At 32.0% G+C, this 19,554-nt stretch overlaps 1 protein-coding gene across 1 annotated transcript in view; it reads left to right on the top strand.

Annotated features, from left to right (window-relative positions):
- EDEM3 (ER degradation enhancing alpha-mannosidase like protein 3) overlaps positions 1-19,554 on the top strand; it is a 72,232-nt gene that overhangs the window by 26,369 nt on the left and 26,309 nt on the right. Inside the window, exons 7-14 of the mRNA XM_063105301.1 lie at positions 2,136-2,270; positions 4,647-4,752; positions 10,649-10,746; positions 12,377-12,502; positions 12,698-12,781; positions 14,304-14,387; positions 14,970-15,094; positions 19,184-19,349. Coding sequence (XP_062961371.1) covers positions 2,136-2,270; positions 4,647-4,752; positions 10,649-10,746; positions 12,377-12,502; positions 12,698-12,781; positions 14,304-14,387; positions 14,970-15,094; positions 19,184-19,349 — 924 coding nt within the window. The remainder of the gene's footprint in view (positions 1-2,135; positions 2,271-4,646; positions 4,753-10,648; positions 10,747-12,376; positions 12,503-12,697; positions 12,782-14,303; positions 14,388-14,969; positions 15,095-19,183; positions 19,350-19,554) is intronic.

The raw sequence follows: 19,554 nt of genomic DNA, 5'->3' as shown, positions 1-19,554 counted from the left end.
CTTTTGTTTCTTTTTGTCCTAAGCCTTTTAAGTAAGCAGGGCAGTAAGCTCCTTGTTTCTAACTTCTGCAGTAGTACATGGATGCTACTACCAGTGCCCTCTTCACACCCAGACATTTACAGCCTCAGCAGGAGGACAGAAACCTGTCTATCACCCTGTAGATCAAATGTCAACAAGAGGATGCCCATAAGCAAAAAAAGCACTGAACCTTTTTCCCCTGTCTTGTGGAAATGGCAGTGCCCCCCTAGAGAAAGGAATGGATCTTGGTTTTGCATTTAAAAGTTGTTTGATACTATTTATCTTCAGCATACAGGATTGAAATGATCTAATATTTTAGATAGTTGTGTTAAGAAATAGTCCTTTTACACAATTTTGTAGCAGTCATCTTGGGATAGTAAAGGCTGTATTTCAATATACAGACATCTTAAATATTTTTAATGTATTAAACCTTAAATGATTTAAGATACCTACTTTTTAAAAAAAAGATACTAAAAATGGAACACAAATGTTTATTTTTGTCTTGCTTTTGATTTCTCATGGCTACTCCCTGGACTTTGCCATTCTTAGCTCTCAACTACTCCCCAGCCAGTGGTATTTCTTCCTCTGAATTTTAGATATTAGCATTTTTTTTTGTCAGTTCCGTTTGTTTGGCATTTATTTGTGACTTTCCATTATTATCTTCTCTATTTTCACAATTGTTTTATTTGCTCTGTCTGGATTTTAAGTTCCTTGAAGGCAAGGGTCTATTTCTTTGTATCTTACCATAATATCCACCACATAGTAGGTAATTAATTATTAAATATTGATCAGTTGATTGTAGTAATTGGTGGAAATAACCAGAAAATGTTTTTCACTGTTAGCTTATTGCAAATATTTATAAAAATTATTATACTTTACCTTAGTGTAGTTAATCCTTATTTTGTTATTGAGGATTGCTTTATTTTAAGGTCATTATTCTTAATATCAAGTTTATTATTCTTAACATCAATTTTCAATTTTAGTTCTATAGATAGGGATATAGGCAGCATAAAGAGGGCAGGAGATATTTTCCATTCTTGTTCCTGGTGCAGAACTACCTAAAACTAATCATCCAGAAGTACAAATGGTAGGGATAATTATGAATTTGGGTGGGCATGGAGGGCTACTGCCAGGCTAATAGCATGTGGAAACGCCTCAAGTGACATTCTAGGAAGTGAGATAAATGGCAGTACTGAAGACAGCATATAGTGATCGACTCCCCATGAGAGGGTCTGCAGAACTCCCTAGAATCTGTCAGTTGGACACTGTTGAGGAAATAGGCATACCCAACAATCGATTTCTGCAGATAAATTGAATTATAAATTTATGTGAGCTTGCCTTTATGGAGTTTGAATAATAACTGCCCTGAGAACATACCCATGATGTTTTGTTTTTGATTTTTTTTGTATGCTAAATCCTTGGCATATGCCTTTTTGTGGTTGTTGTTTATTTAGATTGCTGAAATATATTATAATTTTAATCAGTTTCTGATCAGTGTGGTTCTAGATAATCTGGGTTTATACTGTAGTCTTATTTGGTTGTCTTTGAGTTACAAAAGAAATAACTTTTGAAAAAAAAATTTCCTTGAATTGTTAGGCTGCTAGCAAGGCAGTATAGTCAGTACTCTAAAACTTATGAAACTGATAAACTAAATTTTAATCTCTTTTTAAATATGTACCATAACAATCAGTTGTTGTCTGTGTGAAGAACTATTTAACATAGTACTTGTTTTTCATAATTCTCAATTAAACCTGATTTCTTTTAAGGCTGGTCTGCTTCTCTATTCCTATACTAAATAGTTCAAACTGTCCAGAGAACAAAATTGTTATAGAAGGTGTTTTCTCTAAGTAATTGTTGTAATGATATGATGAATTTTGATATCATCCAGGAAGGAACTAAGTGAAAAATTATTTACTGCGTGAGTATTATGTGCTTAGAATATATTTCCCTAGATGTTAATGGAAAGTCACAAAGATCATCAGATTGAATTTCAGTGTTTAGGTATTTTGTGAATTATTTTCATGATTTGGTAAAAAGTTTTGATTGAAAAGTAGTTTCTTCTAAGGAAGTCATTTTTTCTTGATAATTGCTAATGATAATCTTCTAATTGTGTTTAGATTAATTTAAAGTTTGGCATCAGAAAACCAGAAGCCCGGACAGGAACTGAGACAGATACCTGTACAGCTTGTGCAGGTACCTTGATCCTTGAGTTTGCTGCTTTAAGTCGATTCACAGGAGCAACAATATTTGAGGTTTGCTTTTCATGGTCTTTGATATCCTGGGTATTGGGCATAGCTAACTTTATTATCTGATCTTCATTGGATAAGTATTAGGATTATCAATTTGAGAATTACTGTTATTTTAACAGTGAACTTTTTTTTGTCTAAATTCTGTTACATAGGTTTTAATTGTCAAAAGCAGAGAAGTCATTGTTAGGTAGCTATGTTAAATACAACTTTGCATTTTGTTCATGAACTGTAAATTTTTAGGTTTATTCTTAGAGGATTTTTTAGCCATATGACTTATATTAATTAGATGGCTCCTTGATATCATAAATGTCTTATATGAAATACTATGACTCTGTGTTTTATTTGTTCACTTCCAGATTGTCTATTGCATTCCTGAAACCTTCACTAATCTTCTAAAACATAGTGAAATTTTTGCACTCATTTGAGTGTCTAATTTGTAGATTTGTTAACACCAAGGGAAATGTTATTCATTATCCAAAAGACTTAATATAGCTCACGTAGTTTGTTGTGGGCTAGCTATGCCTCACATTAAAAAAAATCTAATTATTTAAGCATGTCACTGTAGCGTAAAAGTAACACCAAATACCCTCTTTTTCAAATATATGACTTCGGTGAATTTTTAAAAATTCAACAAATTACACATGTAGAGCAAGCAGAAATATGGAATACATACCAGCATTACAGATATTGGATCTGAATGTAAATAAAATAAGCCAAATGGTCTTTATGTGTATGTGTGCCTTTGTGTGTATATATGTCTGTATGTTGAAATGTCTTGAGGACAGATATATCATGTTTGATTGGTAGTCTTTTAAACTTAAAATTTTATTCTATACCTGTTGACTGGTATGTTCCCTTCATTAAAAAGTATAACACTTTTGTATACTTTCTAATTTAAAATGAACTACAAACTGTCTGAGATATTGATGCATTTATAGGTGAGGAAAATGAGACTCAAAGAGGATAAGAGACCTGCACAGCTAGTGGGTGAATGAGTGGAACTGGAATTAGAATCCATGTCTTTCTGAATTCAAATCCCATACTCTTTCCACTGGCCTGTTTTGTGTTTATGAGTAAATCTGTTGGAGTTCATTTTGTTTTTGTTTTTGTTTTTTTTACTTCTTTAATATACAGTAATTTATTTTCAGAGAAGCAACCTGATGCAGTTGACAGAGCATCAACCTAATACAGGGTTGGCAAACTATAGTCTGCGGCCTAAGTCTAGCCACTGTCCATTTTTGTAAATAAAGTTTTATTCGAACACAGTTATGCTCAATTGTTTATTTTTGTCTATGACTGCTTTTGTGCTACCATGGTAGAGTGGAGTAATCATGACAGTGACTGTGTGACCCATAATGCATAAAATAATTACTATCTGGCTCTTGTCAGAAAGTTTGCTGACCCTTGGTTTAACATATAAAGGGATCTGAATTCGACTATTAGTTGTCCTGTAATTCAATTTTAAACTTTGGTTAAATCTTTAATTTCTCTGTGCCTATTTTCATAGTAATAAAATACGAGTAGGTAAACATAATCTGTATGAAGCTTTCCACATCTGAAATTCTGTTATTTAATTAAAGCTGTAATCTGATTTTTTAAAAATCAGCATAAATCAGTTGAATCAAGAGTTAAAACTATTTTACACTGTTTTTAAATCTATGAGTGACAAAGTGGTCTAATGATTTTTTTCTTTTGTAGAAGTCTTCTGCAATCCTAAATAGGTTCATGCTCTGAAATTAATTTAGAAACTTAACTTGTATGTGCCCTTTGCTTTTATACTTTGTATCATCTTTTCTTCCAAAGTCAAAAATTTGATCAGAAGTCATTTTAATTTAGGCTCCAATGGATAAAAATATTATAAAGTTATAAGTTTGATATTATCAAATAAATATTCAGAATCTAGTTGGTTTACTAACTTTTTACTGACAAAGTTGCATGCCACTTAAAAAGTAGGATCCAAAATGACTGTTTCAAAGATAGCATACCAACTTTGAAATTCTCTTCCAATTTTCTCAATAAGAATAGGAGATTTCACTCTGCATTTAAGTGATGGAAGTGCATTTAATTATGTAAGCAATTAATATAACTTAATAATACATGTGTGTGAATGTGAACCTATATTACAAGAGTAGATGAACATGGATGGTCTCAAAGCGAGATCACTGCCACTAAATAGCAGTTTTAGAGTCATTTTTAACTAGACTGATTTGCTGAAAAAAAGCCAAATTTGACTTTTAAGGAAATTTATATTATAAATTGTTATCTTAGGAATTTTACTGAATTCCTAAAATATCCTTAGAGCCTTTGATTTTTGTTTGTTTCCTATTTGTCAAAGACATGCAATTCTTTAAGTATGCTTTTCTCTTTTTATAATTATAGGAATATGCAAGAAAAGCTCTTGATTTTCTCTGGGAAAAAAGACAACGAAGTAGTAATTTAGTGGGTGTGACTATAAATATTCATACTGGAGATTGGGTACGAAAAGGTATGTAAACTGGGCTTTTTAAATCAAGCCTTCACATCCTTGGTATGGTTGGTAAATAAAGATTTTCATTTGCTTAAATAATCTTTGAGATAGTATAAAGCATAGTTTCTTACAAAATTGCTGGAATTTTAATTAATTTAGCCAGATTTTATTTTTTGGTGCCAAATATAGCACACTTATTCTAAATGTATATATGTGTATATAGCATTTTTAGAGTCATTCTTGACTGGCTGAAAAAGAGTCAAAATTTGGCTTCATACCTTAATGCGTATAGCATTTAGGTATGGGGTATAGAGGAAGCACTATAATTAATTTCTCTGAGGGCTAGAGGATCAGAGTAACTCAGCCATCTTATATCAAGATGTAGTTTAGTGGGAATTTATGTTTAATGCTGTTTTCAGCAATCATTATTATTATTATTATTATTATTTTGTACCTCCAGAAATAGAGTATAGCATAGTAGCTAAGAGCATAGACTCTGGGGCTGTATTGTTGGAATTCAAGCTATGTGATACTGGGCAAGTTATTTAACCTCTGTGTGCCTCTCTATGCATATCGGTAAAATGGGGATATTAATAGTTCTTATTTCATAGAATTATTATGAGGATTAAATGCGTTAACCAATGTAAAGCACTTTGAGAACAGTATCTGACATGTGCTGTACTTCCTATGAAGTAATTAAGTGCTTACTAATGTGATGGTAGTTCCTTTTGATTAGTAATTTTACTTTGGGTAATCTAGCCTGAGGAAATAATACAAAATATACCAAATTATTTGTTCCCAAAGATGTTCATCACATAATTATTTACAATAGTGGAGAACTGGGAAATGGTCTAAGTGACCATCAATAAAAGAATAGCTAAGAAAATTATTTTATATCAGTCTTGGAATATAGGTTGGAATATTAAATTGAAATGAATCAGAGCCATGGGAAGAATCATATAACAATGTTATATGAACAAATAGGATATAGGATTGTATAAAGAATACGATTTTATCTTTAAAATACACTTCTGTAAAATCAGCAAAGAAGAATGGAAATATACCAGAATATTCCTAATGAGATTATCTTTTTTTTGCACATTTCTGTTTTTCCAAAGGCTTATCTTGTTTATATAAAAAAAATACAAAATAACTGCCTGTGTTTAAATAATAAAAATTATGATTATTAGTTTGAACATATTAAAATAAAATTAGCACTTGTACTCAATATTGTATAAAATGTTTCTAAGTTTTTTCTAAATGGCTCCTGAAACAGATCTGAATCCTGGCTTCACAATTCTTCATTTTTTTTTTTAACCCACTTCAGATCTCAGGTGCAAATTAATTATAATCCTTAATTTATGACATGACACTCTCATTATTGGTCCATGCATGGTCCTTTTTATTCATTCAGTTATTTTTAATAATATAATAAGTACCAACAAATGTGCTTACCCATTATGACAGCAATTTACTTGACAATGTATTGATTTTGTATATAGTCATCCTTGACTTTCCTCACCTTTGCAATTCCACACCTCTCCTCCCTCCAACTGAAGTGACCATCATTCTTATATTGATTTTGTTGTCCTTTCAATAAAGTTTTATGGTATCTGTATGTATTCCTAAGAAATACGCTTTTTGTTTTGTTTTAAACTTTATAAAAGGATATATCATGTTATATGTACCATTTTGAGACTTTTTTCTCTTAATATTGCAATGGGCATTTAATTTATTTGCAGGATTTTGCTATTGTGAATAGTAGTGTTGTTGAGTATTTTTGTAGTTGCTCTTGTACATGTATGAGAGTTTCTCTTGCTTATATACTTAGCAGTGGAATTTTTAGATCATAGGGTAAGTTAATGTTCAGCTTCAGGATATGATGTCAAATTGTTTTCCAAAGTTGTTTACCACTATATACTTTCATCAGGAATGTATAAGAGATCTGTGGATTGATATTTTTTCCAATACTTGTATTGCTAGACTTACACAATTTTTGCCAATCAACCAGATGTATGAATGATATTCCATTGTGGTTTGATTTGCATTTCCTTGATCGCTAATGATGTTGAGCACTTCATATTTATTGGTCACGTGTGTTTCCTTTTTTTTTTTTGCATTGGATGTTCTTGTGTTTTGTACATTTTCTACTGGGTACTTGTGCTTTTTTTACAAAATTATTTGTAAAAATTCTTTATATATTCTTGATACTAATTCTTTTTCAGTTATGTGTACTGCATAATCTTCTTCCAATTTATGACTTGTCCTTTCACGTTAAATTCTTAAAAATTTTTAATATAGTCATATTTATCAGTCTTTTATGAGCAGTACTTTTTTGTCTTGTTATGTGTCTCTCCTTAATCAGAGGTCTAAGTTATTCACTTTGATGTTAAGAGTTTCAAAGTTTTAATGAAGTTGTTAAACCGTTTGGAGTTGATTTGTGTTTATAATGTGATGTAAAATTGATTCTCACAGATTTCTCTTTGAGTTTTTAGCAGTGTTTTTCACTTCACAAATAAGTGGAGACACTTAAAAATTTTTATTGCAGTGTGTATAACACAGTGGTTTATATGACATCTACATGATACTTATGGTCTGTGTGATATCTATCCTTTGAAACTTACTGAAGGGTTCTTTTTGACCTAGAACATGGTCAGTTTTTATAAATGTTTCATATGTGCTTAAGAAAAAAATGTAGTTTTTTTAATTGTTGGGTGTAGAATTCTATATATGCCAGTTTTCTCAGTTAATAATAGTGTTGTGTAGATCCTGCTGATTTTCTGTTTGCTTGACCTATCAAGAATTAAGAAAGGTAGATGAAATTTCCAACAATTATCATAGACTTATTAATATCTCTCTGTAGTTCTATTTTTGCTTTATATATTCTATTGGGCAAAAATAGCATTGGGCTATTTATTGGGTGCATTCATTTAAAATTGCTGTCCCTCTCTTTCTCTAATAATACTCTTTGTTTTAACGTATATTTTATCTGATAGTGATATAGCTACTTTAGCTTTATCTTACTTATTATTTGCCTATGTCTTTTTCTGTCCTTTTACTTTCAATTTTTGCAGGTGTTCATGCTAGAAGTGTATCTCCTGTAAAATTCATAGATTTTAAAAATCCATTTTGTCAGTCTTTTTCTTTTAATTGGTGAGTTTAGTCCATTTGCATCTACTAATAGTTTTAATATATTTGGACTTATTTGTGCTATCTTAATTGTCATTTCACTGTGTTCCCCTATTCTATATTTCTTTTTAATCCTTTTGGTTTTTAAAAAAATTTTAAATTTTTAAAGTTTTATTTTTAATATTTATGGAGTACAGTGTGATTTTTGATACATGTATACGTTGGGTAATGATCAAATTGGGATAATTAACATATCCATCACCTCAAATATTTATCCTTTCTTTGTGGTGAGAACTTTTAAAATCCTCTCTCCTAGCTATTTTGAAATATACAATTTATTATTTTTAACTGTAACCGCCCTACTGTGGGATGGAACACTGGAACTAACTTCTCCTATTTAACTGTAATTATGTGCTCCTCATTCCTCCTCCCCCTTATCCTTTCCAGCTTCTAGTAACCACTCTTGTACTCTCTGCTTCTATGAGATCAACTCTTGTAGATTCCACAAATGAGTGAGATCATGCAGTAGACGTCTCTGTGCCCAGCTTATTCGACATAATGTCCTTAACATAATGTCCTCTAGGCTCATCCATATTGCTGCAATTGACAGGTTTTCATTCTTTGTTATACTGAATATTCTGTTGTGTAAATATATCACATTTTCTTTATCAGTTCATCTGTTGATAGATACTTAGGTTGATTCCATATCTTGGCTATTATGAATAGTGCTACAGTAAACATTTAATTGATACCTATATCTACCTCCTAAAGACATGAACTTTAGTATGCTGTCTCATCCTTTTGTCTCCCCATCCCAATTTGCGTCCCCTGTTACATTGATATTACATCAATATTTAATTTTTTTATGAGTATGTTTTCTCTTTTGGTCTTAGTGGTGTCAGTGTCTCTTTCTCCCCCTATCTAGTTAAATATAACAAACATTATCAAGGTATTCAGTCGCCTGTATTTTGTATATTGATTGGAACATCTCCTGGATTTGGATTTTTTTATTGTGCTTTCATATTTGAGTGATAGTTTGGCTGCATGTTATTCTTGGTTTAAGTTATTTTCTTCAAGTTTTTGAAAATACACTCTATTGTCTCCTTATATCCTGTTAAAACATGTGATATCATTCTGATTTTTGATGCCGTTATGTATGATCTATTCTTTCCCTCTGGAAGCTTATGAATATCAAAGACAGAAATTTCTAAAAATGTCACTATAATTTTAGTTGCAGATATTATTTTTATCTTTCCTTTTGGTATTCTGTGGGCCCTTTCTATTTAAAATCTTTGTTTTTAATTGCTGAAAATTGATCTTTTTATGTTTTTAAATATTTTATCCTTTTCATTTTTATCTTTTTATAATTCCTGTTGTCTAAATCATTATCTTCTATTTCCATCCTCTGTATATCTTAGCTTTTCTTTAATATTTTCATTTTTTGCCTTTTTTCTTTCTAGGAGATTACTATACATGGTCTTCTAGTTTGCTAATTTGTTCTTCAGCTGTATCATTTCTGCTGTATGTCCTATTATGTTATTTTAACCGTTATATATTTTTTCTGTGTATTCCTGCTTGATTTTTAAAATCTTTTTCTTCTCATTTTGTATTGCTAATATCTTTATCTCTTTAGTATGCCTGTTAGGCTAACATTGCTGTTTGGTTTGTCTGTTCTAATATTTTTTACTCTTCTGATAAACTTTTATTCCAGCGTATTATTTTTCTTTCTAAAAAGTCATTTTTCTTAAATGTTTTGTTTTTGTTCTATGAGTTTATGTTCCTTTGTCACCTCTTTGTGGGATGGTTAGATCCACTCCCCATCAGCTCCAGTGATCTCAGGGATGAATTCTAATTTTTAAAAAATGCTGATGCCAGGACCTCTAGAGATTCTGGTTTAACTGGCTGGGGGTGTGCCCTGGGATTTTTAAGATTGTAGTTATAATTTAGATTGTAATTCACCAGACCTAGGAGTTTGGAGGGGAAAAGGTAGGAAAGGTACTGTCTATAGTTAGTAGTCTCATTTGTTCCGTTCTTTACATAGGGCTTCTTCCTGCCCAGATTTTACTCCCTGAGGATACCTGGTGCAGAGGTCTGAGTTGTAGCAGGTGTGGAGGAGACACTGTGTCTCAAGGCAGAGGCAGGAGAGAAGCAAGAGGAAAGCTCCAGCAGTTTCTCTCCTATTTGATCCTTACATAGCCATGTCTGGCTGCCTTCTCTAGGCCAGAGTCACTCCCCCCCACTTCTTTTCAAGAGATTTCTTACAGTTTTTACCTGCTTTCTTTCTTTGGTCCTCTGTGATGATCTCGAAGGAAGAAACAAGCCAACTAGGCTAGTTTTAGCAATTAGAACTAGCACCACTAAACAACAGTCTTGTTTTCATATCTGTTTTAACCTTAAAGATTGGTGTCTTACTGATTAAGGGTCGAATCAAGAAATTGCATAATAGCACCCTCTAGAGCTTGCTCTTTGAAGCTCCTTACTGAGAAAATGTACTTCAAAAAAAAAATTCTTAAAACTAGTATTTTCTGCTTTTAATACGTCTTTTTGTAACCAGTTTTCCAAAGTAAGATTTTTTTTTTTTAAATCACAAACCATTATCACCAGGGGAACTACAGTTATTATGTAGTAGGATTAATATTTCTGTAAATGTGTAATTTTTACTTTAAGCAGTTTCATATTTAGACTAATTTTTCGTTCTTGGTGTACTAGTACCCCCATTCGTACTCTGTAAAGAATTTTTAAGACTTGCTTAATAAAGAATCACATCTATATGTATTTTCCATAGATAGTGGAGTTGGAGCAGGGATTGATTCATATTACGAATATCTATTGAAAGCCTATGTCTTGCTTGGAGATGACAGTTTTCTGGAAAGATTCAATACAGTAAGTTGATCTAATTTTGCCTTCATTTTGTAGCCAATTTCATTTGAGTCCAGATTTTGATAGAAACTCAATTACCTAAGTGACATTCTAAAAATATTTTGTTTTTAAATGTGAAGTAGTTTTTTGTTAGTATTTCCTGATGCTGTTGGACAGGGAGAGGGTAAAAGCTACATATAAGCATTCCAAAAAATGAGTTGGTAAAACAGTCTTATTTTCATCAGATATTTTCCAGATCTGCCAATAGGTGATAAAATATATAGATTTCAGTTTTACCTAAACTTTTATATGAGGAAGAGAATTATAGAATAAGTTACTAGTTAACTTTCTCATTTGGATTTCAATTCTTTTTGAAATCTTGGAAGTTAGACCCAGTCCTTGATCATACCCAATGTACAGGGCTTTGGAGACCTGGAGAAAATTGTGAATATTCATTTCAAAAACAGGACTCTAAGTCTTAAGACTAGATCAGAACCACAGGCATATTTTGGGGGAGAAAGAGGAGGATTATTGAACCCAATTGGATCATCTTTGTAACTGAAGTGAACTGAAATTAATATAGCAAACTCATCAGCTGTATCATTATATTCTTTTAAAAATAAGTTATTGTTTCTTTTCCCATCTGTCAGTTCACTATATGTTCATCATATGTTACATATATGAGACAGTATGATATGGTGGTTAAAAGTATGGAAGAGCTCCTGGTTTAAATCCTGGTTGTACCACCTACCAATTTTGTGACTCTGGGCAAGTAACTAACACAATTTGCCTACGTTCCTTATTTACAGAATGAGAGTACTAGTGCTATTTATAGAGTTATTGGGAGGAGTAAATGAGCTTATTCATATGACGTAATCAGAACAGTGCCTTAACATATGGCAGGTACTCAGTAATAGTGATTAAATAACAGGCCGGTAGTTAGCCAAAAAAACCAAAAAACCAAAAAACAGAAAACCTCAAAAATAAGTCATCAGTTGAATACTTTTAAAAATACTATCACATATATTATTTATTAGATTATAACAAAATTTTCTTGAAGTGGATGGGGACATACACTATTTTTGTTGGCTTGTTATTACGACTCAACTTGTCAAAGCTGAGAAGTATCTAGAAGAAGACAAAAAAAGGAGGAAAAGTTTCTAAGAGCATAAAAAGCAGAGATAGCAGACCATAAGAGTGGCAACAGCGATTAGATGCATTAGTTTAGATAGTAGTGCACACCAGAGTATTATGTTAGCTAAGAAGGGACCACACTTCCTAGACGCAGGAGAAGACTAAATCTGTAATATAGTAGCTTGTACCTTTATTCCAAGGAGACCTAAGAGCATTACTGGGCCACAAAGGCATGCCAGCCATGGGCCAATCCCATAGGAAATGGGGATGTTCAGATCTTCTCCCATCAGAAGGCCTATCTTAAATGTAGTCTCTCTTATGACACATCTGAATTAAAGGACATAAGAGAGTCTATATATTTTAGAAAGATTTCCACCTAAAATAATTTAAATATTTACATAGTTAATTGAGAATTAGTGAATTTACTTATGTTTAATACAGGTTTAATTTTTTCACAGTGCTATTTAATATGTACATCTTTTTTCATCTATTTCCATGAACACATATTGTGGTCTTTCAGCACTATGATGCCATAATGAGGTACATTAGCCAGCCACCTCTTCTGCTTGATGTGCATATTCACAAACCAATGCTGAATGCTCGGACTTGGATGGATGCTCTGCTAGCTTTTTTTCCGGGTTTACAGGTATAAAGAACTCTGTTTTCTTAATATTAAAGTACAATAATTCTAATCAGGCACATCCGTGATCTCTAAAATTGAATTACCAAAACATAGTCACATTCTAAAATTGTAGTAATACACATTTTTATTTATATAATAATTATAGATAAAATCAACTCATATTTTATTAGGTAATTTGTTGTTGTTGCTGACTTCTAGGTTTTAAAGGGGGATATTAGACCTGCTATTGAAACTCATGAAATGTTGTATCAGGTGATTAAAAAACACAATTTTCTACCAGAGGTAAGCAGATGATCTTTGTAATTCTGATTTACATATATAGTGCAATTGCTAATTTAAAGATAGAAAATGGCATCTTCAAGGCTTGTTTGTTCTTAATTAATTTTTTCCTGGTTAAATAATGATTTTATTTCTGGTTTTTACAGTATTGTATATGTTTTTGCTTTCCTTTATGTATTAAGAGAAGTCTAGTTTAGGGTAATGCTGACATTTTGTTAATTTTATGTAAAAGTAAAATCCCAGCTTAGTGTTTCTCAACCTTTTCTAACCCATGCCATTGCAATATTGTCTCACTCTAACTTTTATATATACCCACTAGCTAGGGAGATCTTATCACTTTTTATTTTCTGAATCTTGTTTTATAAAAACTGTACACATTAAATATACTTTTTCTGGTCACACATGCTCCTGGAAATTTGAAGAATGCCAATTCTTTCTCATGCTGACTGAGAATTACTCTTCCTGGTTTTTATACATTATATTAGTAATAAATATTTCTGCTACCTTGATATGACAAGATTTTAATAGCATACTTTCTGGCTTTCTAGAAATGTATCATTAAAAATTTCCAAATGTGTGTATGTTCTATCCCTGCTTATTGACTACCCTTTGTGAGATATCTAAACATTCTACCGACTGGAATGCTTCCTAAAGTGTTTGTTTTGGAAAGTATAGTTTTATTAGCCTTCAGGTGAGTAGGACTGTGCATTGCAGAAAATTCATATCCATGCAGAGTAAACTGAGTTTTCAACTGAATACATCTATGACAAATGAAATTTTTATTTGGTTCCCATTAAAGTTTTTATTTGCTTTAATTTTTATCTTTTTTAAAAAAATAGTTGGCTCTGTTATTAAATAAGTTTCAAATAAAACTAATTTTATTTATTTTTAAATAATGCTGCCTCATTCCACAAAGGATTTGAGGTTGTTATAAAGCATATGCTAAAATAGAAATATGCATACTTGAAAATTGCTAAGGGAGTAGATTTTAAGTGTTCTCATGACAAAAAAATGATGAGTATGTGAGGTAATACATATGATAATTAGCTTAATTTAGCCATTCCACAATGTGTATATATATCAAAACATCATTTTGTACACAATAAATATATATAATATTTATTTGTCAATTTAGAAAATTTTAAAAGAAATAGAACCGAGGAAGTAATAATTAAGAGGAAAAAGTAGAGAGAAGGATAAAAGGTAAACACAGTTATGTAAACTATCAGCCCCATGCAGTGACATTACTGTGTTTCATTACTTCATTACTGAGTTTTTCTGTGTTTCCTGATAGCCAAAATGATCATTTAAAAAGTAATCTTTTTAATTGGTAAAAATAGCAGCCTTTGGAAAACTGAATTGTGATTTTAAACAATGAAAATTGATGTTTTGTAGATGAAAATATATCATTGATATTTTAATAAACTTTTACCAGTTTATGATTTAGTATGTACCAGTACATATTCTAGAACTGTTCGGGTGTTTTAAATCACATTTTTTATGCCTATTTGTATGTTTTGTTTAGGCATTTACCACAGATTTCAGGGTACATTGGGCTCAACATCCTTTAAGGCCAGAATTTGCAGAAAGTACCTACTTCTTATATAAAGTAAGATAATTTATTTCTCTCTGCTTTTTAGCCCTCATTGTCTGTTGGATCTTTTTTTTATAATAGTAATTGGGTTTTCAGAGTCCTCGTTTAATGTTATAATGGTTGGAAATATCATGATACTTATTTATCTAGTCCGTTGAGTTATTGAAAGATGCAAGAATTGACATGTAAGTTTTATGTCTTAAAATATTTATGTAGGCACTTCTTTAAGGCATTTGTTTTATATTCTAGAGCTGCTTTCTAAAGCATGTCTTTTACCTTTCTTCAATAAGGCATACTTTCTGGGCATTAGAAATTTAATCTAAAGGCTAAGGTGTGTGTGTATATATATATATATATATATATATATATATATATATATATATATATAGTTGGACAAGTTTCCAATTGTGTGTTTAAGAAATTTTGTAAAGCAGAGCCATTGCTTATCTTTAGAGCTAGTTTCTATGCAACGTGCATTCCAGTGCCTGATATAGTGCCTGGCACCTAGTAGGTACTCAATAAATATTTGATAAGTGAATGAGTATATGGAAATATATAAGCTATATATATGTACACATATATTCTCCTTTTTAATAGGCTACAGGAGATCCTTACTACCTTGAAGTAGGGAAAACACTTATTGAAAATTTAAATAAATATGCTAGAGTGCCTTGTGGATTTGCTGCCATGAAGGATGTTCGTACTGGAAGTCATGAGGACAGGTAAAACAATTGCTAATATCCCCTTTCCTCAGAGTAACTCTGAAACAACACAAAATACTACTAGTTAGAATTCAGATAAGTTTAATGCTTTTTCAAGGGGTATTTGAGTATGCAAACCTTAGTTCATTGTATTTATTTTTTAAAACTCTCTTGACTAGATTAATTTTAAATTGTTTGAAAATTATGCATTTTTATCATAGTGCCTGGCATATAGTAGGTGCTCAAATGAATTTTTAAATAGGTGAACACATGATTGTCAAATATCAGAATTTAGGAATTTTTTTTTTCCCTTTGCTAGTAGTTTTTTAATATTATGTAAGACGTTAGAAATTATCCAGATCATGATGATGAATGATCTGGCTTATGATTCGTGTTCAGTCAAGAGTTCCTCAAGAGCAGTATCGTGTGTACTCTTATTCTGTGTCTGGTTTGGAGGGGTGGGGAAGACCAGTGGCAGTTTCTGTTTCACTGGGTGCGAGAGATGTGGACAGTATGAAGTACTCAAGCTATAAAAAGCATGCTTTGGTCGATATGATGTTCCCGAACATTCCAGTTATTCTAAGAGCATTTATCTGGTGATCATATCTCTAAATGAACACGAAATCCTGTTTGTTCATTTGGTTAGCAAATTTTTATTCCACAAATATTTGCTGGGCCAGGGTTATACTAGTTTTCGAGGATTAAAATATGAAGACGTGCTTTCTGTCTTTGAATCACTGAAGACAGGGAGATAAACAGACTTTAAAACATTGTATAAGTGTTATGAAGCATATTAAAAGGGCCTGAAACCTAAGTTGGGATGTGATTGTCACTGAAAGGTTTCTGGAGGATACTGAGACCTGAAGGATAATCAAGAATTAGAAGAAGAAAGAACTTCCAGGCAGAGGTACATAAAGATATGAGAAACACAGCATTCATCTACTCAAAGGATTGTTCCTTGGTCCTTTACTGAGAGTATTTGGATAATAGTTAATTGGGTTTGGAACCTTCTTCCTTGACCATGGTTGGGGAGAAATAGACAGATTTCTGGAAGCAGGTATACAGATAACAGCAAGAATGACAGCAGATACCCTGTGTTTTTAATCTGTAACAATTATTGACTATTTCCTGCACTCTGGGTGCTCCTTTAAGCACTTTATACATTTAATCCTCATTTGGTCCTTACAACAACCTTCTGAAATGTGATTCTATTATGATCTTCATTTTAAAGATGAGGAAACCAAGGCAAAGAGAAGTGAGGGAAGTTGCCCAAGGTCACACAATTAGAAAGGTTAAGTCAGAATTCTAATCAAGGCAGATTGGCTTTTGATAGCTATGTTATACTGGTAATTCATTCAAGGAACAACAATTAAGCACCTAGTATATGACAGGCACTGCACTTAGTTATGAGGATGGAAGGATGAATTAGAACCAGTTCCTGCCCTCTTGTGACTTGTAGTTAGTGAATAAGACAGACGTGTTAAGAAATAATCACAACCATCTGATATGTGATATAGTAGAAAAGGGGCAACAGGTTGAGGATTCACAGAGGAAGACATGAGAAACCTGTTGAGAGTGTTCCATTTTTCAAAGTTTTAACATCATTCTTTTTTCCCCCACCAAATATCCCTTTTATGCATAGTTCTGGACCTCTTAACATACTGTCTTTACCCCATTCTGATTGTATCCTAGTATATAGAATATCTCTTAAAATATAATGTCCAGAATTAATCATACTTAAGATGTGCCTGGCACAACAGCACCATAAATGTCAGGATTCAGGCATGGGATTGCAAATTTTCTGAGGGGCTGATGGATTTACACCCTCTACCCAATTGAGGATCACTGCTTTATTGATACTGTTTCTTATGGGGCCATTGTACCACTCAGATGCATTTGGCCTGACAAAAGGTTGAGAACTATTAATCTTCATCATACTGTGTTATTAGATGTACTTTAGATATTTTAGCAGCTTTATTATGTTCAACTCAGAGTGAGCTTGTGACCAGCTAACCTCAGATACTTAACTATAGCCTGCTGACAAATGGGTGTTCTCTACCCTGTTCCTGAGCAGCTGAATTTTTTTTAGTGTAAACTTAGAACTTTATACTTATCCCCCCAAATTTTTATTTTTATTTTATTTTTTTCTGTTTCTTTACCAAAAATAGAGGTTGATTTCATCTCAGTCATTTAATCTATTAGGGAAACTAACACTCTTCAGTGATCTGGAGTTTGGATAAGCATGCCTTAATATTTTTCAATTTTTCATTCAAATTATTGGGAAGAATTTTGGATAGGACCATGACCAATGCCTCCTGGCATGGTGGCATGGTTCTTGAGAGCTTTCAGTTACAGGCTCTTTGCATTTATTTGCTAATTTCCCTACAGATCTACTAGCACTGTCCACCAGCTTGCCAGCGCACGTGCGCGCGCGCACACACACACACACACACACACACAATATTCAAGATGGAAATATCAGTATTTCCCTAATTATAGATGATTACTGAAAATAATTTAAATGGCAAAAAAAAAAAATCTTAGACACTCTCCCCTACCTATCTAAGATAACCACTTTTCAGCAATTCAATAAAATCTTCCAGACATTTTTAATTAATGCCTTTGTGTTTGCATTCATGTATATGTTTATGGTTTTAAAATACAAATTAGATATGATACAATATTTGACTTGCTAACTTTACCCAGTTAATATTGTAGTGATCTTACCATGTCCTATTCTTTTCTGAATGCTTACAAACCATTTATTCTATAATCAGTTCTAGAATTTGCCACATATCCTGTTCATAAGTCTACAGTTCTCAAGATACCATTTGCTTATGACAATAACTGTCAGTCTTTTAAAAAACTTTATAAGTATATTGGAGGTTAACAGGAAAATGTTGTTTTTATCTATTCTAAAAAGATTAACATCCAAAATGGCCAAAAGAGTTATGAAACATTACAGGTGAGTTTTTGCTCCAAAATAAAAAATCATTTATATGTAGGAAAAATGATAGCTGCAGCTTTGAGCTCATATGTATGCCAGGTACTATTCTAAGTAATTGAAATATAGTATCTCATTTAGTCTTAGGCCAATGTTATGAGTGTATTATTATGTTTCTTTAACAGTCCTTATATAATATCCCCATTGTCACAGAACTAGTTTTAGTGGAAGATCTTTCCATTTTCAAAGCCCATGTTCTTTGCTGCTGTGTTCCACTACCTCTCCAGCTCATTCTTTAGTTTAAGCTTGCATTCAATTTAGTGAATGTTTATTGAGTGCCTACTATATGCCAGGAATTGTGCTTGGCCAGAGGTGCGAAACTATGCAACCTGTCAATAAACTACATGCTATTTATTACTGCCAAAACCTAGGATGCTTTGGGAGGTAGTAAATTAAATTAAAGTTGATATTACTATAGCTCTATCTACCAGCTGTGCTCTTTTTCTGACACTTTTAATTTTATTTAAACTTTTAAAAAATGTTACTAAAACATTATAACATTAAATTGTAAAAGCAGGTATTTTTTTTTACCCCCTTTATTTCTCCACATTCCCTTCTTAACGTGTATATAAATATTTACAGTTATAATCATAGTCCATGTGACTTTGTGTTGTACTTTTTTCATTTAACTTTCTATAAATTATTTCCTTTACCTTTAAAGCCTTCTTGTTTATCATTTAAATGGCTACATAATAAACTCTAGCAAAATTATATGATTTTATCCAGTTCTGTTTAATCCTAGTTGAAGATGGTTACATGGTTCTCTCTAGTCAGATTCATCTGGGTTATCTCACTGCTGTTGATTCTCTGTAGAAGAAACAGAAAATTTTTCCCTCATTGGAGTGCCTGCACAGAAATCTTGTCTGCATTATTGACAAGTTTAGTGTACCTCGGTGGTAGGCAGCTCCTCTGGTCTTTTTCATTTCCATGGAATGTGCTTAGAGTCAAGGTTATTATTCTGTCACTGGGGGATTGATACATTCTGTAGTTCTTTGGACATCTAAATAGGTGTAGACAGGGTTGTTGACCTTGGCTATATGGTGTTCAGATAGTGGGTATTTAGATATTTTTATATTCTTATATTTATTTCTGACTTTTTATTTTAGGATGGATTCTTTCTTTTTGGCTGAAATGTTTAAATATCTTTACCTATTATTTGCTGATAAAGAAGACATTATTTTTGACATAGAAGATTACATCTTTACGACAGAAGCTCATCTCTTACCTCTTTGGCTCTCTACTACAAATCAAAACATCTCTAAGAAGAACACAGTGAGTTTTTGAATTAAATGTCTTACTCTCTTTTACTTCTATATGTTTGTTTTATTTTTCCAAGTGAAAAAGTAATCCATAAGTAGAATTCAATAAATATATGTATGGTAGGAGGAAAAGTACATATAATGTTTTCTTATTTTCTTTTATTGCATCTTATATACATTTCATTAAATGTGTCCTTTTAATAAACCATAATGTTAAG

Source organism: Cynocephalus volans, chromosome 8 (genome assembly GCF_027409185.1).
Source record: "Cynocephalus volans isolate mCynVol1 chromosome 8, mCynVol1.pri, whole genome shotgun sequence".
NCBI lineage: Eukaryota > Metazoa > Chordata > Mammalia > Dermoptera > Cynocephalidae > Cynocephalus > Cynocephalus volans.
This window is presented reverse-complemented; position numbering and strand designations above follow the sequence as displayed.